The sequence below is a fragment of the Piliocolobus tephrosceles genome, chromosome 10 (genome assembly GCF_002776525.5).
Source record: "Piliocolobus tephrosceles isolate RC106 chromosome 10, ASM277652v3, whole genome shotgun sequence".
Classification (NCBI taxonomy): Eukaryota; Metazoa; Chordata; class Mammalia; order Primates; family Cercopithecidae; genus Piliocolobus; species Piliocolobus tephrosceles.
Genome location: NC_045443.1, coordinates 126,277,470 through 126,299,812, shown reverse-complemented (window position 1 = coordinate 126,299,812; position 22,343 = coordinate 126,277,470). Strand labels below are relative to the sequence as shown.

The window sequence follows — 22,343 nt, the reverse complement described above, 5'->3', positions numbered from 1 at the left end:
ACACACACACACACACACACACACACCTACACACATACATACACACATACACACACACACACACATATATATATATACACTTTTTTTTTGAGATAAAGTCTCACTCTGTCACCCAGACTAGAGTGCAGTGGTGCCATCTCGGCTCAGTGAAACCTCTGCCTCCCAAGTTCAAGTGATTCTCCTGCCTCATTCTCCTGAGTAGCTGGAACTACAGACATGTGCCACCATGCCTGGCTAATTTTTATATTTTTAGTAGAGATGGGGTTTCACCATGTTGGCCAGACTGGTCAAGACCTCCTGACCTCAGGTGATTCGCCCACCTCAGCTTCCCAAAGTGCTGGGATTATGGGCGTGAGCCACCGTGCCCAGCCCAAATATATATATTTTGAGTATAATGGTGTGTTCTCAGCAAAAGAGAGTCTAGAAGGAGCATGCAGCATTTAGCTCTCTGGTATCACTCAGGGTTCTGGCTGGAACAGAAGCCTGCTCAGGTGATTTAACTGGAGGGGGTGTTGTAAAGGCTGAGCTATAAAGCTGTGGGCATAACGGAAGGAAATAGCCAGGGATGGTGCAGCACCCCATGCTAGTCCCAGCTGGGAGCTGTTTCTACCCCCAGGTCTAAGGGCAGGGCAAGGTAGTTGAGATGTTTGAGGACCTCACCCCCACAAGACACACATCAGGCCTGGAAGATGGGGATGCACTGTGTCCCAGGGCTCCCAAAACAGTACCACGGATGGAGGCTGAAACAACAGACACTGATTCTCTCATAGTTTCTCAGGCTGAAAGTCCGAAATCCAGGTGTCAGCTGCAACACAATCCCTCTGAAGGCTCTAGGGAGACCCGTCCTTGCCGCTTTCCTAGGCTCGGCGTGTTGCCAGCTACTCTTTGCTTCCCTTGGCTCCTGGGTGCTATTGGATGCTCCAGTCTTTGTCACCATCCTCACACGGCCTTCTTGTATCTTCCATGTTCAAATCTCTGTCTCCTTGTAAGTACACCAGTCACTGCATTTGGACTCCACTGGAATCCAGCATGATCTCCTCTCTAAATCCACAAAGATCTTACTTCCAAAGAAGGTCACATTCACAGACTCCAGGGGTTAGGACTTCAACCTGCTTTCTTGGGAGGGTGAGCATAATCCAACCCCTTCCCTCCAGTTCTCTCTGGTGCCTCCCACTGGTTAAAGCCCTCCAGCAGCCAGTGGGCAAGGGAGCCTGGGGGCTGTAGTTCACATGGGTCAGCCCCCAGGGCCCAGAGCAGAGCCCAGAAGGGTCTGGAAGGGCAAACCAGTCACAGGAGAAGGCTCCTCTGCCATCTTTTTCCTGATTATCCTTTCTAGCTGCGTGCTTCATCCAGGGGCTCCAAGGATCTCTCAAGCCCTAATGAATCTCCATGACACCCCAGAGAGGTGAGAATTAGATCATCATTTTGCAGAGGCAAGAACAAGTAGCAATGTCTCCTTTAAACAGCCCTACTGATGGCCACTTTATTTTTAATTTGATTTTATGCAGAGAGATAGGAACATGTTCTAGGAATTTTGAAAGCTCTGTGTAAGAAAAAAAAAAAAAACCTAAGTTACCGTCAAGTTGCAGGGGTCAAGGAAAATGATTTCATAATGTGTTTGCAAAGGATGAAAAATGGCAATGATTTGAAACTTTTCAAAATTCCAGGTAAATCTCACCACTTCTCAGGAAATTTAATTTCAGACTAAATATATCAGTCCCGGGGGCAAATAACTTCTTCCTACACCTGCCAAAATTAGTGGTTACTGCCTTCTCTCGAGTTTCATGCCTAAAATTTAGTTTCTTTGTTTTGTGTTTTTTTAAATTTCAAATAAGCAGTAGGAAGAAACTCCATGACATTAATAGAGCTAGAAATCAGTTAGACCCCATCCCCTTGCCCTCCTTGATTTGTCTGACAGCAGCGTCTGATCACTACCTGGACCTCACCTTAGGCAGTATCTACCTGTTTGCTGTCTGTCACTCCACTAGAGTGTACCTGCAGGAAGGCAAACTTTGTCTGTTGACTGCTGTCCTCTGAGGATGTACAGCAATGAATGCCTGCAGAGCTTAGTGTGGGGTTGAATGAATTCTGCTGTTTGTTTATTCCCCCCGCCTTTTTTTTTGTTTGTTTTGTTTTTTGAGACAGGGTCTCATTCTGTTGCCCAGGCTGGGAATGCAGTGGCACCATCATGGCTTACTGCAGCCTCCAACTCCTGGGCTTAAGCGATCCTCCCACCTCAGCCTCCCTAGGAGCTGGGACTACAGGTGTGTGCCACCGCACCTGGCTAATTTTGGTGTGTGTGTGTGTGTGTGTGTGTGTGTGTGTGTGTGTGTGTATATACACATACCAAATTTTGGTACGAGAAACAAGGTCTCACTATGTTGCCCAAGCTGGTCTTGAACTCTTGGACTCAAACAATCCTCCTGCCTTGGCCTCCAAAGTCCTGGGATTATAGGTGTGAGCCATCACGCTTGGCCTTATCCATTTATTCTTAAAAAGAGACCACCACTCCAGCCACTGACTTACAGAAACTATCACATGGAAATCCGTGCCTGGCCTCTGCTTATGTGGCCTCAACTTGGGATGTCAACACTTTTTCCTTACATTGAAGAAGAACTGAACTGCCAACGTTTTTTAGTCCCAAATGCTCCTTCCTTTGTAGTTCTGAAAGCTTTATGTAAGAAAGTGGCCTTGGTCCTCCCATTCAGATACCTCTCTCACCCCAACGCCCAAGCCTAACACTGGCACAGTGGGGGCCAGGGCAGGGAGGAGGGGATTAGGGAGATGTGGGTGCTGGCAGGAGGGCCGTGGAGCTAAGACTGGGAGCTTTCCTGCCCTCACAAGGCAAGACTCTCATTGCCAACAAGCCTGGAGGCAGGATGAGGAAAACGGTGGCCTTGGGAACCAGTGCTCTCCAAATAAAACAGTGCCCAGGGACTGGCAAGTGAGATTCAGGTGGCCTTCCCTTGCAGGGTCTGCTTTGGGGAGAGTTGAGAGCACTTCTCCCTGCTTTTCCCATTGCCTTTATTCAGGGGGAGTCAGAGGCAGTAGGTGATGGGGGAATGCTGGGGCTGAATCCTCCCGTCCATGGCTCTCTCCTTGGATTTAAAAAGGAGCTTCAGAAGGTTTGATTTTAAGGCGAGAACTTCCCCAGCAAGGCAGATTTTCCATCTGTTAAACCCCTATTTCACCTTTCTGAAGTTTGTTTTCTTTAAAACAATCAACAATTTGGAAAATATACTTAATTTGTTCAAAGATCTAACCAGCTGTCTCACTGGCTGCTAACAGCCAACACAGGATTTGCTTTTTGTTCAGTATTTTTTTTTTAATTTCTCATCTTCTAGTCAAAGCTGCAGTTTTATTAGCTAGTTACTTCCAACAAAAGTTTATTTTTTGCCTAGTTATAAATGTCCTAAAGCTTATTCTGAACCAAAACTTTAAGCATACAGAAAACAGGAGAATAGAAGTTCCTCTAAACTGTCTCATCTATTTTCTAATTTTCCATGTTGCTTTGCATAGCTGAGGTCAAGTTGTACATCCCAGGGGATGCAGAACGATGATACTGCATGTATTAGTCTGTTTTCACGCTGCTGATAAAGACATATCTGAGACTGGGTAATTTATAAAGGAAAGTAGGTAACGGACTCACCATTCCATGTGGCTGGGGAGGTTTCACAATCATGGCGGAAGGCAAAAAGCATGTCTCACACGGTGATGGGAAGAGAGTGAGAGCCAAGTAGAAGGGGAAACTCCTTATAAAAGCACTAGATCTTGTGAGACTTATTCACAATCATGAGAACAGTATGGTGAAAACCGCCTCCATGATTCAATTTTCTCCCTTCGGGTTCCTCCCACAACATGTGGGAATTGTGGGGGCTAATTCAAGATGAGATTTGGGTGGGGACACAGCCAAACCATATCACTGCACAAGCACCCAAATCCAGGGTTCGGAGCCCAGAGCTCTGCGCTGGTGCTGCAAAGATGTTTGTTAACCAACGAATTTTTGAATAAAGCTCGTTTGAATTCACATGCATTTACTTGCAAACAAAAGGATCCTGACAAGAGGACAGACATTGCTAGTCACTTCACTTTACATTAAAGGCATTACAAAAACACAACAACCACAGTCATAACAATATATCCATCGCAGGGAGACCTGTGCTCCCTTGAAAAGGACCATTATAATATCTCACACTCTTAAGATGACTTTTCCTTTTCAAAGTATTCGAATGTCTTATCCTTCTGAAATAGGTAAGATAGAAACTGAGCACTTGTAATCCAGAGCTGATGTTGGTGTGTGCTCTAGGACACAGGTCTGCAAATTTTCTCTCTAAAAGGCCAGATAGTAAATATTTTCGAGTTTATGAGCTAAGAGGCAGAACTGAGCATATGAAGTAGCTAGACAGCACCACTTAAAATGTAGATATTTAAAAATGTTACAACCATTCTTAGCTTGCGTGGTGTACAAAACTGGGCAGCAGATTGGATGTGGCCCATGGGCTGTTGTTTGTTGACCCCTGTTCTAGGACATAAAGAGTCAAAAGGAATCATTCCCTAACTTCAAAGTGTTTACAGATCTTTGTGGTAGATGATACCTTCTGGGGTGGACATCTGCTGTTTTGTCTGACCAGCATCTGTTCCCTGTTTCAGTGAAAGCCAGATTTTTCCATGATGCACAGGCTCTTAATCTCACTACACACCTGCCCCACCTGATTCTACACCTGCCCCACCTGACTCTACACCTGCCCCACCTGATTCCACACCTGCCTCACCTGATTCCACACCTGCCTCACCTGATTCCACACCTGGCCCAGCTGACTCTACACCTGCCCCAGGGTGATACATTCCCCACCTGGGCAATAAGACCAACACATCCTTTTGATTTCAGTGATTGGCTTCAAGTTGGGCTCATGACCCAAGCCAATCAGTTCCAATCAGTCCCTGTCCCAGAGGATTTGCTGGAGTGATTGGCGATGAGGTTTCCACTCATTTCTTGATGGACATGATGCTGTGAAGAAGCCAGCATGGCATTGCCGGGGCCACCTTGTGACTAACAAAGAGGAAGGAGAGCTGAGAAAGGAAGAGAAGCCATTGTCCATACCACATCATTTGCACATGTGGGCCCCTCACACTCCAAGTGTGGTCTGCAGACCAGCCGCGCTGACGTGGCGTAGGAGCTTTGAAAAATAAGTTCCCAACCCAGACCATCTAAGTGAGGATGGGCACCTACTCAATATGTACATGTGATCTGCATGCCCAATAATGTTTGAGAAACACTTTTCTAGACTTTTAAACTTACAAGAGCCAAGTTTCAGTTGAGTTGTGTTTGCAGCCTTTATAACTCAAAGAATCCTGAATAATCCATTTCTCATAATCCTGATTAATCCATTTCTCGTAACATGACTCACACAAGTAGCATGTTTGCTTACACGTTCTCATCAGTGTACACTACTAATAGTAATCTAAGAGTGGCCACATTGTGAGTCAGATAGGGGGTGCTGTACTACTGAAGCCCAACGTCACTCATCTACTTTCTACATTTCAGGTTGACCTTGCAGCCCAGTGACAGCCTCTGAGAGTTCAATGCTGAGTGAGCTCCATCATCCTAAGGAAAGAGGAGATGAAGGGGTGTCTATCTCAAGCCTGGCGTGGGGAGCAGGAAGGAGCTAAGTTTGCAGAAAGATGGCAAAGCTGACCATCCTTTTAGCTTAGGGGTTTCCAACCCTGGCTGCACACTGAAATTACCTGGGGAGCTTCTCAAAATCACAGGTGCTCACTTCCACCTGCGGCAATGATTGTGACTTGCTGGACTAAACTTTATGACTAAAGTTGAGAAAGGCTAGGCTAATGAAAAGTAACAACTTCCAGAGTGGGGGAAGATGAGAAACTTTGAAAGTAAACACTCCACAAAACCATTGCAGCAAACATCCCATGACAGATAGGAAGGACACAGGATGCAATCAGGTGGCCGAATGCAGGAGTGTCCAAGGTAACTCAGGACTCACCATAGCCAGAGGAACGATGCCCACCAGGTCCTTCTGGCTGACAAAGATCTCGGACACGGCAATGTCTGTGGTCCCCTTCCGCGGGTACTCCACCTGCCATGTGATGGGTTGAGTCCCCGAAAGGCTGCTGAAACTGGCTATTTCAAAATTCATCTGCACGACCTCATTGAATAAACTGCTGCTCCTGGAAGAGAGAAAAGAAAATGGCTTTAAGCCAACTTTGTTCAAAAGACCCTTCTCTCCTTATAGTTGTACCCAGAAGATAAAGACAAAGAAGTGCCTCTCAGGGGTGGCTCTAGGGTTTCGGTGGCGGTGCCTGGGGCATGGAACCCCCAACGAGGTAAGGACTGGTATCCGGGACAGGGAAGCACCCACACGTTAAGGATACGGGCCAAGAATATTCAACAATGAGCAATAACCTGTGTCTGTGTTGATGAGGCTTTGGGATGATGATTACCATCTCTGCAGATGACGAGCTAACCCAGTTTATTTCACACCTGCAGTGTGCACCTGAATGGCCTCTGTTCAGTTCTGTAGGTGTGGCAGATGCTCTAGGCTGGGGTCCCAACCCCTAAGCCATGAATTGGTACCAGTCCATGGCCTGTAAGGAATAGGGCTGCACAGCAGGAGGTGAGTGGTGGGTAAGCAAGGGAAGCTTCACCTCTATTTACGGCCACTCACCATAGCTCGTATTATCACCTGAGCTCCACCTCCTGTCAGGTCAGTGGCAGCATTAGATTCTCATAGGAGCGTGAACTGTATTGTGAATTGCACATGTGAGGGATCTAGGTTGTGTGCTCCTTATGAAAATCTAATGCCTGATGACCTGTCACTGTCTCCATCACCCCCAGATGGGGCAGTCTAGTTGCAGGAAAGCAAATGCAGGGCTCCCACTGATTCTACATGATGGTGATTTACGTCATTAGTTCATTATTATTCAATATTCATTATTATTACAATGTAATAATAACAGAAATAAAGTGCACAATAAATGTAATGTATTTGAATCATCCCCAAACCATCCTTCCCCCACCACCCCCATCTGTGGAAAAATTGTCTTCCATGAAACTGGTCTCTGGTGCCACAAAGTTTGGGGACCACTGGTGTAGGCCACTCACTCAATAGCACCTTCAACCCCCTCCGCTTGTCCTCCTCTGCTAAAGGGGCAAGAGGCCTAAACTACATTCTCAGATCCCCTTGCTGCTGGATGCAGGAGTGAAGCAGAGTTTGCTCCAGTCAGACCCACTCATTTGGGACGTAGAGGAAGGAGTGGGCTCTAGAGCGGAAGCCAGGAAGGGAGTTTGGGTTTTCTGGTGAGCACAGTGGCCCTGGTTCTCCAGGGGCAGCTGTGGGGTGTCCCCGGCATCCAGGCCCTCACACCATCATGCCAATGGGTGACAGTGGTGTTTCCACCACAACAGTCCTCTGCAGAGGTTGGACCTTTTTCGTCTGTGTTATTGCTGGCTGCCCTGTCCCTGGCTGTGTAGTAAACACATTCAATTCAGTGGTTCTCCTAGAGATTATGTGAATTGCCTAGTATCCTTTAATGACACCTCTTCTGCTTAGAGGGGCTAAAACTTAGCTAAAGGGACTCTTTGTCTGCAACTAAGAATTCTGACCAATTCCATGCATTTGAAATATATGTATTTTGGGAACTACTGTTGGTCCAAACTTTCTCATTTTTTAGATGATAAAATTAAAGCCAATAAAGGAAAGATGGCTTGCCCACAACCACATAGCTAGCTAGTGCAGAGTCAACATAAAATGTAGCATCTCTTGTTTCCCAGTCCAGTGCTCTTTTCAGATCCTCGCCTAAGACAGCTGGTGGTCAAATATGACATCACAAGGCTCCAACAGTTTTTTGTTTGTTTGTTTGCTTGTTTCCTTAGGGCAGGAGACAGCAAACTGTGTCCTGTGAACCAAAGGCAGCCAGCTGCCTATTTTTGTGAGTAACATTTTACTGGCGCACAGCTTTGCCTGTTTGTCTCCGTTTTCCTATGGCTGCTCTCGCGTCATAAGGACATGGTTGAGTAATTGCATCAGTCAACGTAGAGCCTGCAAAACCTAAAATATTTCTTATCCAGATCCTTACAGAAAACTTTTGCCAGTATTGGCTAGAGAAGGTCAGAGAAGGGGAAGTTGGCCAAGTTTTGTAGAGCTGTTGAGTCAATAGAACCGCTATTGGTGGAAACAAGAAGGAAGGGCATGGCAGGCATCATGCTGGGTTTGTAGGGGGGGCAGGTGAGCCTTGGCACCCAGCCTGAGGTGTCTCCAGTGCCCTCTGCTGATATACTAAGGATGAGGCTAAGCGGTGGGTCAGTGGTCAACAAGACCTCAGGCTGCCATCCCCTGGAAGGCTACACGTTTGTAGATGAGTTAAAGGAGATTTTCCATAGCATATCAAGAAAGAAACAACAAATATGCTTAAAAACTGCATCTTGAGCATGTGCCAATGTGAAGAGTAGCAGTGAAACACTTTTCTTTGCTGGGGCACTAATATTGAGTGCACCACTCAATCTTCAGGGCTTGATTGACAGCCATAGCACTAACTCTCCACCACATCACCCTCAGTCCTGCTCAGTGGCTGTGGAGAGATATAATGGGGAGGTTACAGCACCAAACAAAGCACTGGGACTCGTGAATCTTCCTTAAGTTCACAGGGCCGGGAATAGGGCCCAGAGAATCATGATTTATGAGATGCTAGAGATTCCTCTGGAAGGGAAAAGAAATCGAAGGTCTTGACCATCAAGCTAGGGGCTGAAAATCTCAAGCATGAATTGCTGGTCTTTAAAAATGAGGGAGAGGTGTCTTGAGTCTAGAGTGTTTTCAAACTAAGAGATGTGTTCTTGGTCCAGCAGCTGAGGCCCACAGGGGTCTGAGCGTGCACAACTCAACATCCAGGACAGCCTCTCTCACTGCAGGCCTGCAGACAGTTTTGCATTCCAGGGAGTTTAATCTCATCTTCTTAGCAAGCATGCCTGGACCTGATTCTCCTTATCTGCCACTGGGTACTGGTACTGGTGCTGTCCAGGAGCTGCATGGCTACTTGACTGACTCTACTCAGAAAACAATTCAGTTCCCTCAGTATTGGATGTGGCAACCATCCAAATGTCCAAAGACCCCCTTTCAGTCCCAAACGGATGCCTATACTGGCACAGCACCACACAGGTTGCAATGAGCTTTCAGCCCGCACCTCTCTTCACTCTCTTACGAAGTTCTGCGAGCATTGCAACCACTCACATCATCTCTCCGAGACTCAGAGGCACCATCTAGAAGATTGAAATAATGACATTCCCATTGTGCTGGGAGGAAAGAGGCATGAAAAAGAAGCCAGCCCAACTTCTCATGCTCCAGCGGCAGCCTCCTCCACTGCCATTATGCTAATGAAGGGCATTAAGAAAGGCAAAGTCACCAACAAGAGAAAAGAGAAGGGGTATTTTTCCTTTTGGCTTGAAACACATTGTTATGTGATTTTCCTGAGCAGTGAGGTGACCTCCTGAAAGTGTTTTGTTGTAGTTGGCATAAGAATTAAAGTAACAGGTGACTGTTGACAATATACTCACTATGTACCAGGCACTGCACCAGGTTCCACACGTACCTTATTCCAAATCCCAATACAAACCCTGAGGTGGTGATTAAGGTTCTCATTCTGCACCAGTGCCAGAGCAGACACTCTTGAACCTCTGCAGCCAGAATGTGTGTTTGCATCAACTTGCTCTTCAACCACAGATAGAAGGGGGCAACTCAGCAGGATCCCGTTTGAAACATTCTGCAGCTCCCCACTCAGATGCCCATCACTTGTGAGCCAACTCAACCTAATCTTGGTTTCAGAACGGCAAAAAAATTTACAAGTTTCACAACTGGATGAGAGCTCCAGCTTTCTGGCAGCTGCACAGAATTCTAGATCAGGGTGACATGAGGGCAAGCTCTCTGGTGTGCTGCGGGCAGGGGCCTGGTTAGAACACTGACATCTGTCTTTCAGGGAGTTGGAGATCTCTGACAAAAGGGAGAAGAGGTAGTTCTGTGTCCACAGGGACCCTGGGAATGAGTGTGATAGAGCAAAGGTCAGACCAGACTGATCCAACAGAGGAACGAGCCACCGGGAGGCCTCAGGATTCAACCTTCTGACACAAGACAAAGAATTCCTCTGGGAAGATACAGAACCAGTGCCCTCATTTCTTTATTTTTGTGCATTCATATTCTTTCCTACCCTTTCTCCACCCCCACACAGCCCTTGTCTTCTTTGTCTCTAAAAAATGCACAGTATGATGTATCTAAGTTAACGAAGATGCAACCCTACTTTGAAACTTGACGCTTTTGTGGAGATGAGTGACTGGGCGATTTGGTGTTGCTGGTTCCGCTCTGTTCATTTTAAGGGAGGTCTCCACTCTGTCCTTGCTGACTTAGGGGACGGCTGGCCAGTGGTACTGGATAGCAGAAGATTTTCCTAGAGAAGCTGGGAATCTAAGCTTTTTTTTCCTCTAAAATTTCTGGATTTTCCATTATAAGAACCTTCACTTTTTAGCTGTAGCACAGCTCAGACAACATCTCTGCTGACTCTCAGTTTCCTGTCTCTGTCTTAGAAGGTGTCCCTCCAGTATCTACATATTCTGGCAATAGCATTTGATAGAAATGTTGTGACCTGAGATGGAAGATGTCCTCCCAAAAATGATGAATGTGGTGATTCTCCAACAGTGGTGCCCAGGATCCTTGGTGCTCCAAGGGGTGAGACAGGCGTGAGCGTGGTCCCTAACCCCGCTCCTGCCCCCGACATACTCCTGTCGCAATGAGAGCACCTCCAATCAGATGTGTTGTCAACGTTAGGCCTCCAGCAAGCATTTCATTCAAATAATGAAAGAGAAAAGAAGAAATGAAACAATAAATGAAATGAAGAAGAGAGGAGAGGAGGGAAGGCAGGAAAAAAGTGGGAGAGGGAAGCAGAGAGGAAGAAAGTTAGCAATTTGAAACGAGACGAAAAGCCATGGCCCTTTAAGGGGGGCACATGTGGGTCAGGATGCATGCTGTGGGCTTCAGACGGACTTCCTGACTCACAGCCTGGCTTCCCCGGGTACTGGCTGGATGACTGAACAACTCTGCCTCACTTTTTCTATTTGCAAAATGGGGATGTTAATCCCTCCCATTTTGGAGTTGATATGAATGAACAAGTCCAAGTACTTAGAACGGAACTTGGCTCCAGCAAGCATCAATAAATGGAAGCTGTTTCTTGTGTTTAGCAGGACTTGACATCGCGTTCAGGTTCAGTGGCGTTAGGGTTGGCTGCCTGAAGCCACCATTCAGACACTCTTGAAGCCTGGTCCAGGAGCTTCCTGAGAACGAACCACAGTGGAGGGGAAGGCTCTCAACCACTCACTGTGAACTGGGACTCACTAAGATGTGTATACAGTGCATTTCCTGAGTGCCTGCCTCTGTGCACACAATGCCATAATGCACATTGTGCTGGCAGATAGAGACTAAAAAAAAATAAGAAATCTTTTCTTCTTTCAAGTCTTCTGCAGTCAGTGCCTTTCCACTGACTCTAATCAGACTGAAATATTTGCTAAGCTTTGCCTTGAAGGGAGCAAGAGTCTTTCACATCAGCTCATATGGGGCTTGTGATGTTGTTGGAGTAATAAAGAGAGGAATTTAAACACTTAAGTGACTCCAGAGAGCACCCAAGAACTATCACCTGCTAAATCAATAGTGTAGATTTCTTGCGGTAACTCTTGAACTAAATTTTCAAAATTGGCTTAAAAAGCTCTTACTCAAAAGCAGATAAATTCTCCCAGCAGTCACAATAAAGTTTGGACCACTGGAAACCTAATTTACCAAACCTCTTAGCCGTCAGACTCTATTTGGTAAGAAAATTGAGTCTGGGGATGTGTTAAAAGCCAAAAGGGCTTTACCTCCCTACTATAGGGAGTCAGGGATTTCAGCTCCAAAGTTGGTTGACAGCTTAGTGCCCGCAGAAAGAAAAGAGACCAACCAAATAAAGAAAATCAACCTTCTCATAGGGAAGCCGCTTCAGGAGAAGAGAATCACTCGATCCAGGCTTTGCTTTATTCATTCCACCTCATGAGTATTTCATGAAGGCAAGGACACTTGCTTCCTCACTGGGAAGGGCTTTCTTAGAAAGTCCCATTGACTCTAATGTCAGCACTCACACCTGAGGGCTTTCGGGGATCTCTACATGGTGCAGAGGCACGTCCCTTGGTGGTGTGAGTTGCAAGCAACAGAAAACACCCTGCATTGATTGACAAGGAAAAGAGAATGGAACAAATGCCTCAGAATTACCAGGCCGACTGGAAAAATAGGCATGGGGCCTAGGTGGGAGAAAAGGAAGCCTACAAAGCTAGAACCTCAGATGCCACTTCTAGAGAGGACAGTGCTGCTGATGTCAAAAACTTTCTCCTGTTCTTGAGTCTTTGCCTTAAGGATCCATCATTCAAAGGTCTGAGTAAGGAGCTCTGATTGGCTGAGCTAAGCTAACACACCCAGATCCAATATGCCAGAGGAATGAGAAAGAATCTGGCCTGTTATAGAGGGAGTCCCTCCTTCATCCAAGGTCTCTGTACCTAGTTCAGGGTGTGGGATAACAGAGACGGGTAGCAGGGAGGAGCAAAGTGCATGAAGCTCATCCCATTTCCAAGCACCTTCAATTGCATTATGAGTTCAAATTTGAAAAGCCAAACAGGCTGTGCAGGGTGGCTCATGCTGGTAATCCCAGCACTTTGTGAGGCCAAGGCAGGTGGATCACCTGAGCTCAGGAGTTTGAGACCAGCCTGGGCAATATGGCAAAACCCTGTATCCACAAACAAAGGGGTAAAACAAAAATAAAAACTAAAAATTAGTCAGGGTGGTGGTGCAGTCTGTAGTGCCAGCTACTTGGGAGGCTGAGGTGGGAGGATCCCTTGAGCCTGAGGAGGTGGAGGTTATAGTGTTGCAGGGAGGTGGAGGTTATAGTGTTGCAGGGAGGCAGCGGTTACAGTGTTGCAGGGAGGCAGGGGTTACACTGTTGCAGGGAGGCAGCGGTTACAGTGTTGCAGGGAGGCGGAGGTTACAGTGTTGCAGGGAGGTGGAGGTTACAGTGTTGCAGGGAGGTGGAGGTTACAGTGTTGCAGGGAGGTGGAGGTTACAGTGTTGCAGGGAGGTGGAAGTTAGAGTGTTGCAGAGAGGCAGGGGTTACACTGTTGCAGGGAGGCAGAGGTTACAGTGTTGCAGGGAGGGAGGGGTTACAGTGTTGCAGGGAGGCGGATGTTACAGTGTTGCAGTGAGGTGAGATCTGGCAACTGCACTGCAGCCTGGGTGACAGAGTGAGACCTTGTCTCAAAAAAACAAAACAAAACAAAACAAAACAAAACAAAACAAAACAAAACAAAAAAACAAAAAAACCCAAACAAGCCACATTTCACATTTCACTTCTCTCTACTCCATTCTCCAAAGTCTAAAAATTTACAGAAGCAGATAATGCATGAAAAGGTGAAAAAAGAGAGAGTATTGCAAATCATATTGATGCAGTGAAACTGCTTAAAAGAATTGCAATCCTTATGGAAGAAACCTGAGTCTCCCCATCCTCTAAAGCAGGGGCTCTCCATCCTGGCTGACTATTATAATTACCTGGGGAAATTAAAAGCAAAACAATCAATAGCTGTGTCTACCCTACACTAACAGAATCAGAATCTTGAGAGGTGACACTCAGACATTAGTATTTTAAAAACTTAAGTGATTTTAATGTGTTGTCAATGTTGAGAATTACTGCTGTACACAGAAGTGTTTTCTCTCTGTGATTAACAAGCTTTTCAGTCTCATTTTTTCTTTTATTTCCTAATTTCTATGCACAGATACGGTGGGTAGATCTTACAACTCTGGGTTCTTAAATGAACACATTTGGGTTTGAATTCTGACTTCACTATTTAGCAGAGGGGTAATCTTGGGCAAATTACTTAACCCACTAGTTCTCAACCATGGTGTGACACACAGATAATTCTCATGCCTGGGTCCCATCTCAGAGATCTGGCTTTCATTGGTCTGAAGTGGGTCCTGGCTGCTGGGAGTCTTAAGAGATCCCAGGTGATTCTAATATGCAGGGATGTTTAAGAGCCTTTAACTTTGCCTCGAGAAGAATCGGTTTTCGACCTGTAGTAAGCCAACCCTTGTGAGGCTGTTTATTGCAAGGATAAATGGCATAGCACACATGTAGAGCTTAATGCATATGGTAGCGACTACCCACCAAGTGGAAGCTCTTAGCATTGCTACAATTATTTCTCCTGTTTAATAACCCAGAAAGACTTCAATGCATTTATCTTTCTAAGGCCATGTGTCCTAAGGTTTGCTGAAGTTACCAGGTGAGCCACGAGACTTTATCTAAGCTCCCCAGGTCCTGATCTAAGTTACCTTTCCAGAATCACATTTAGCATCCCTTCCTTCCCCGAAATTTGGCTAGACCTGGCCCTGTGATTTATTTTCCTTGCTGCAGCACAGCAGGAGAGTGTGACCACAAGCTTTGGCGTCAACGCCCTGGGTATGAATCCCACACTTAACTATTTACTAGCCTTGAGACATTACTCCTGTGATTCGTGCTTTCAAAACCTCAGTTTCCTCATCTGTGAGATGGGATACACAGTCTGGCCTTGCAGGGTGCTATGCATACTTAGAGAGATAAATGCGCATACCTAACACGCCCAAGGAGTCAGGCACATAGGTGATGCTCCACAAATGGTGGTAGCTGTTACTATGACATCAGTCATTGTGTGAGGAGTAAACGCAGCTAAAATCGCCAGAGTCATCCTTTTTTTTTTTTTTTTTTTTTGAGACAGAGTCTCCCTCTGTCGCCCAGGCGGAGTCTCCTACTGTCGCCCAGGCTGGAGTGCAGTGGCCGGATTTCAGCTCACTGCAAGCTCTGCCTCCCAGGTTTAAGCCATTCTCCTGCCTCAGCCTCCCGAGTAGCTGGGACTACAGATGCCCGCCACCTTGCCCGGCTAGTTTTTTGTATTTTTTAGTAGAGACGGGGTTTCACCGAGTTAGCCAGGATGGTCTCGATCTCCTGACCTCGTGATCCGCCCGTCTCGGCCTCCCAAAGTGCTGGGATTACAGGCTTGAGCCACCGCGCCCGGCCAACCAGGAGTCATTCTTGAATTCCTTCTTTCACATCCCACATCTGATTCATCAGGATTATCTTGAAAACACATCCCGAACCTGAGCACTTCCCACCACCTTCATTATGACTGCTCCAGCCTAAGCAACCATCCTCTCTTACCTGGGTCATTTCAATGCCTCCTAACTGGGATGCCCATTTCTGCCCTAAACCCCACTACCCGTACATCTCTCCTCAGTGCAGCAGCCAGAATAATTCTCCTGAAATGTGACTTGGGCCATGAGATTTCTGTGGCCTAAACCTGCAAGGGCTTCCCCGTCTCACTTGGCCTAAGCGAAAGTCCTCTCCAGGGCTTGTGAGGCTGAGCCTGACGGGTGCCACCCACCCTCACCCCTGGGACTCTCCTACCCCTCCCCTTGCTCATTCTCCTCCAGCCCCACTGACCTCCTGGAAGCTTTCAAACACTTCAGGAACATTCCTGCTTTAGGAACGTTGCACTTTGCTCCTTCTTCTGCCCGGAATAATCATCCGCCACACATCCTGAGGCTTCCTCAACTCCTTTAGGTCTCCGCTCACGTGAGCCCCCCCATGTCACCTCCCACCTACACCTCCTGCCTTCTCTTCTACTTCTGGCCTTTCCTACAGCATCTTCACCCTCCCACCTGTCCTGTATCTTCCTTATTCATCGTATTTGTTGACTTCTTCCAGCTCCTCTTATCTAAAATGTAAGCCCTGTGAAAGGGTTTTAAAAACTTGTTTTGTTTACTGGTGAGCTCCAGCAATAACAGGACTTCATATTCATAAAATGAATTTTAAAAATTCTAGAAAAGATCCACTCTCTGAAAAGTTTGTCAATACATAAGAGAGGCCCCTGGAACCAAGACGTGCCCCTTTGATGAGTCGCTTGGCGTGGAGGTGAGAGAGGCAGGGAGGTGCGTCCATCTGTGGCAGGGGCCACAAACTCAAGCGCCTTTGGAAGCCAGGCAGGTGGAAAGCAGGTGATTGCCTGTCACACACAGGCTGTCACACACTAGGGGCCCTCTGCCACATTTAGGGGCAGCTGCTTCCCAGTTCTAGCCCACCACAGCCAGGCGCAAATCTAGGTCCCTTGTTGGCAGAAATTCTGTTTTCCAAGAATAAAACAGAAGTTTGGATTTTTAAAAAATGGGAAATCTCCCACTGCGTACATGTTGAAGCAAATCCAATTAAGAAAGGAGGCTGGGCAGCGAGGGAAATACAGGCAGGGGGAATAAAACCACGGATGAAACGAAGCCCTTAAGAGAGGAGAGACCATGGGAGCTTCTGGTTTTTCCTGGCCCCTCCTGTGTGAAAGCCCCAGGGGATGGCTCCAGGGAACCCCTGGCCACACGGGGAAGGGGTCCGTTGTGCTCTTGAGAGCCTGATGGTTTTTATTTTCCACGCAGGATGCAACTTCCTGAAGCAGAGCAGGTGGCCTGCATGGGCCTCGCATACCAGAAGTGTGTCATGTAGTCATCCTCCAGCAGCTGAAGCTTGAGCTAAATTAGGTCACACTTCAGGAAGTGCGGCTGCCAAGAAGACCTCAGAGGTTCGGGTGTCTTGGCTTCACGTGGCCCCTGGCGCAAGCAGGCTCCCGATGCTCCACAGGCATCACAATGGGCTTCCCCGTGCTGCAATGGTGGGCCCTAGGCCAGCCCAAAGTGGGCACTGAGTCCAGCCCTTCAGATCTAATTAACATGCTGGACAGAGGGTTCTGCCAAAAAACAATGAATCTTTCAAAGTGATTCTCAGATAAGATGGAACTGGAGGGCACGGAGGCTCTAAAGACCTCCACAAATGACCTGAAAAGATCAAGGAACCTGACAATGACTCTTTCACATCTTGCTCTCCAATGAGTGTAAATTCTCCAGTGGGAGACCAACCTTGCTGCCCAGGACCTTATGAGACACCTGAAGCAATAGAAAGGGGAATGAGGGAAAACCCAGTGGTGCCTCACGCATGAAACTGTCCTCTCCTACTTCCGTCTCCCCAGCCGATACCTCAGGAGGTGGTTTGACGTGATGTCACAGGGTATCGAAGGCTGTCACGCCAGATCTGTCACGCACCCCCATCCTCCTGTCCCACCTGGTCTCTGTGATGGTTAATGTTATGCATTACCTTGACAGAGCCATGGGATTCCCAGACACTCGGGCAAACATTATTCTGGGTGTATCTGTGAGGGTGTTTCTGGGTGAAATTAACATCTCAGCTGAGTGAAGCCCTTGGCCCCCGGCAATGTGGGTGAATGTCATTCAGTCAACTGAAAACCTGAACAGAACAAAAGGGCTGACTCTACCCAGAGTAAGACGGAATTCCTCCTGTCTGATTGCCTGGGACAGCAATTTTTTCCCTGCCTTTGGACTCAGAATGAGATACTGTCTCCCTGGTTTTTACACCTTCAGAATGGAAATACTTTGCTGGCTCACCTGAGTCTCCAGCTTGACAACTGCAGTGTTCGGGACTTACCAGCCTCTATAATTGCATGAGCCAACTCCTCATTATCTATCTATCTATCTGTCGATCGATCGATCTATATTCCATCTATCTATTCATCCATCCATCCATCTACCTATCCATAATCTGACATCTATCTATGTATTATCCACCTATCATCCATTTATTCATCTATTATCTATATATCCATCTATTTATCTATCTATCCTTCCATCTATCCACCCATCTATTATCTATCTATGCATCTATTTATTATCTATGCATCCATCTATCCATCTGTTATCTATCATCTGTCTATCATTTATCTATGTATCCATCTATTATCCATCCATCCATCTATCATCTATCTACTATCTATTCATTATCTACCTATTCATCCATCCATTTATTATCTATCCATCCATCCATTATCTATCTATCCATCCATCCATTTATTATCTATCTAGCCATCTATTATCTATTCCTCTATGATCTATCTATCCATTTGTATCATCTACCTATTATCTATCTGTCCATCCCTCCATCCATCTTCCATGCATTATTTATCTATCTAGCCATCTATCCCTCTATGATCTATCCATTTGTATCATCTAACTATCCATCTATTGTCCATCTATCAATCTATCCATCTATTTCTCTATCCACACATCCATCTATCCATCCATCCACTCATTCCATCTATCCACCAATCAATTAATCATTCTATCCATTCTATCTAATCTTCAATAAATCAATCCATCTGATCTATTCATCAACCGATCTATCATATCTATCCATCCATCCAATGTAGACATAAATCTGTCTATCTAAGTCTATACCTATGGACTCACCCACCCCATTGGTTCTATGTGTCTGGGCAACCCTGACTCATACAAGTTCCTTGCTGGAAAGGCTTTGCATGGGAGAGGCAAATTCCACCAGGGAGAGGGACACGGAGGGAAAACGCGCACCTTCGACATTCTCTGTTGACACTCTCTGCCCTCTGCACTTCCCCATTCCACAGCAGCTAACATGACCCTTCTCCCACTCTGGCCAGACCACAAGTGGAGTTCTTCCCTGGCCTGACCACAGCTGGAGTCCTTTCCTTAAGGACACAGAATTCTTCGATTCTAGCTTTGTTTCTCAGGGCCTCCAATTTGCCTCCTGCTCTCGCAGACACTCTAGTTTGCACAGTTTTATATGATGCTATGAAATGTTAACCAAGCAATTTTCCTCACTGGTGATGAACTGAGTTTTTTTCCTGTGCCCCAAGTCCTGGAAGTTAGCGAGGAGGCTGCTGCCGCCCTCAGAAAAGCCAGCACAGTGGAAGAAAAGAGATGTAACATTTAGGGCTCCTAAGTAAAAAAGTAAATACATAAAGTAATCTGTAGACTGGCTCTACGTGAAGAAAATATTCGGGAAGAATACTCACCAAGCCGTCCACCCAGCATCCACTCCTGGCCAGACTAAACACAGGCACGGAGGGCCTGCTGGAGGGGAGAGGCGCGAGTGTGTGCACGTCCTTTGGAGGGCTGAGCTCAGCCCTCACTTTAAGCCAGTTTCCTGTGCTCTCATTCCCTCTGTTGTAACTGCTAAAAGCAGCATCTGTTCTTTTGGTTAGACGCTGTGGTAAGTTATTAAATGGTCTCAGATGCTACCCACCCCAGTATGCACACCCCTCTGCAAGGGGACTCTGCTGTGCCGCCCATCAAGAGGAGCATCTGTCTCCCCACCCGCCTCAGTATGCACACCCCTCTGCAAGCGGACTCTGCCCTACTGTCCAACGGTCCATCGAGAGGAGTATTTGTCTCCTCACCTGTCTCAGTATGCACACCCCTCTGCAAGCGGACTCTGCCCTGCCGTCCATCGGTCCATTGAGAGGAGCATCTGTCTCCTCACCCGCCTGAATCTAGGCTGGCCCTGTGATTTGTTTCAGCCCCTGAAAGGCTGCAGAACAGATGATACAAAATTTCCAGGGCCTTGGAGAGCCTTCTAGATGCTTTTTTCACTCTCTCAGAGCACTGCTCTGAAGTCAATGTGTCATGAAGACCCCTAGATGCAGGATCCCATGGAGAGGGGAGAAGCCTGGCCAACCCAGCCACAAGTGACTGCATCAGATGGATACAGCTCCAACAGAGGAACGGGCCAGAAAACTCTGACTTATTGTGAGAAATACCAAATATTTGTTTGGAGCCAGTAACCTTGGGCCACCTTGCCAAGCAGCAATAGATGAAGGTTCTGATTTCTAGAGTTCTCTTGCTCATTCCCGAGTGATCCTAAAGTCTCCTCTGCACTTTGCCAGCAGCATGTGGCAGAGGTAGATCAGGATTAGCCTGGGATGCCCAGGCAGAGAGGAACTCAGAAGAAGCCACCCCAATCCCCAGGCCCCTAAAGCCCTGAATGGTATGGAAATCAGTGGGACATTGGCCTAATTCCAGGGTAGGTCACTGAAGTTAGCTGAGGCGAGAACTGAGGCAAGTGTGAACCTGGCCTCAGTTTCTTGCAGGAAGAATGGGTGGAGCAGTGAAGATAGCACAGTCTATGTACTTGGAGACCAGGTATAAACATGGATATGAAGCCTCAGTGAATTTCAAGGCTAAATGATGGAATTACAAACCCCTGTGAAGGAAGCCACAAGAGGGCGAATACCTGAAGACCTAACATTTCCCACACAGCGCAGTGCCGTGATGAACTTGCCCTCCTGGGTCTATCTTGGGCAGATCGGGCAGAGTTCGAGAGGTTGAATCTATCGAGTTTCAACCTGAAATGGCTTATCAGACCTGGAATGAGTGAGATGAAGTTTTCTGCCACCAGATAGAATGGGGGGAGACACCAAGTTCAATGCCTGGTGAAGAAATAGGGTTGCACAGATTGTTTTTGCATGCTGGAGCTTGTAGATTGGAAATACACTCATGCGGTGGTCAGCTGAAGTGGATTATGGTTTAGCAACCTTTATTTCTTATTTAAGAGACAGGGTCTCGCTCTGTCAGGGATGGAACACAGTGGTGCCATTGTGGCTCATTGCAGCCTCGACTTCCTGGGCTCAAGTGATCCTCCTACCTCCTGAGTAGCTTCCACTACAGGTGCTGGCCACCACACCTAACTAATTTTCTTAATTTTAAAGTTTTGTAGAGACAGGGTCTCAGTATATTGCTCAGGCTTGTTTCCTGGCCTCAAGCAATCCTCCCACCTTAGCCTCCCAAAGTGCTGGGATCACAGAAAAGAAAACTGTGAATATCAGGAAACTCTGCTCCCAGAGCAAGCACTCGGCCACCATACTCAGCCACAGAATGTTTATCAAATGACCAATATGAGCCTGGCCTCAGGATCTGTAACGTTTTTACCTCCCAAATCGTGACACTAGGTTGGCACAAAAGTTATTTCCATTAAAAGGCAGTTGCTTTCTTACAAGCCTAATAATAAACTGTCCCTCCACCGCCACTGCACTGATCCCCTTCCCTACCCTCTTACCAAGTCCTTCTGCCTTAGGACGACGCAAACTCGCCAAGCGCCCTCCACCTCAGTGCCCCACCTGTGCTTTTCCCCAAGGCTGGCCCATCTTGGCATTCACCCCATGGCTCACTTATTCATGACATCCACCCTGGTCACACGGGACTCACTCAGCCACTTTATGTATATGGCCTCGGTGCAGGATGCATTTCTATGCGTTTGGTGTTCACCATCTGCCTCCTCCTTTCTCTGGCATGAGCCCCATGACAGCGAGGACACCATTCTAGTCCCCGTTATCGCTTCATGATACATCACAGCACGGACTCGTAGAAAGTGCACAGCAAATGTTTGCTGAGTGAAGAATGACTGGGTGATTGCTCCAGGAGCCGAGGGCCCTGACAGTCATACTTTTGTTTCCTTCCACAAGTCAGGTTGGTATTCATTTTTACTCAAGGGAGTAGGCCTCTCTGTGTAGCTGGAGAGGACAGACACATCCTTTGAAGCTATCAGCCTTTCCAGAAGGGTTGAGCCCATTCCAAGAGAGAAGCAAGACACAGAGCTCACTGGAGACCTTCCAGGAAAGACACGCTCCAAGGTCCACTCCTAAAACTTTGCATTTTCAAACTATCACAGACGACAGAAACTGGATTTGCTCCAAAGCTTGCTATTGAATTTCATGCCTGCTGAGCGCTTCTAAACACAGAATGAAGAGGCTGAATTAACTATGCAAAAGGATCATTTACAGTTAATTTTCGTAATTGATGGATTGAGGGTCTCTGTGGTAGCACTAACTGCTGAGACTAAAAGGCCCGAGGGCGATACAGTTTTTACATTGAAAACACATGGCTTTCTCCACTCAGCATCCAACGCTTTCATCCATTCATCCATCCATCAAGCATTCGCCAGGCACCAGATTTGTGCCAGGCACAGTGGGAGAGGTGTAGAAGCGAATCACTGTGGTCCATGGGGGGCCCCAGACCGCCACAGGGAGTTCCCTCGTACCTGCAATCAGTGCCCCGTCCGTTTGGCTAAAGACACGCGAGGAGACTGACCAGAGTACACTGGAAGGCGGCAAGTCTTGGGGCTGCTCTGCTCTTGTCCCTGCGCTCCCCCCGTTCCACACAGTTGCAGAGGTGTTTCCCACGCAGGCATGCGTCCGCTCGACTTCAGAAAGGCACCCAGTTCTCACTGCAGCACTTCCCTTTGTATTTAGGGGTCTGTATGAGTTTGTATTAATAAAGACATTACCCAGTCTTGGGTAATGTCTTTATTAATAATAATATTATTATTTTTATTATTTATTATTAATTAATTTATTATATTATATATTATATATTTTATATAAT

General features: G+C 46.9%; 1 protein-coding gene across 1 annotated transcript in view; it reads right to left on the bottom strand.

Moving 5' to 3' along the window:
- The window catches only part of TMEM132C (transmembrane protein 132C), a 431,835-nt gene that overhangs the window by 84,887 nt on the left and 324,605 nt on the right, over positions 1-22,343 (bottom strand). Inside the window, exon 4 of the mRNA XM_023187261.2 lies at positions 6,006-6,189. Within this exon, the coding sequence (XP_023043029.2) occupies positions 6,006-6,189 (184 nt within the window). The remainder of the gene's footprint in view (positions 1-6,005; positions 6,190-22,343) is intronic.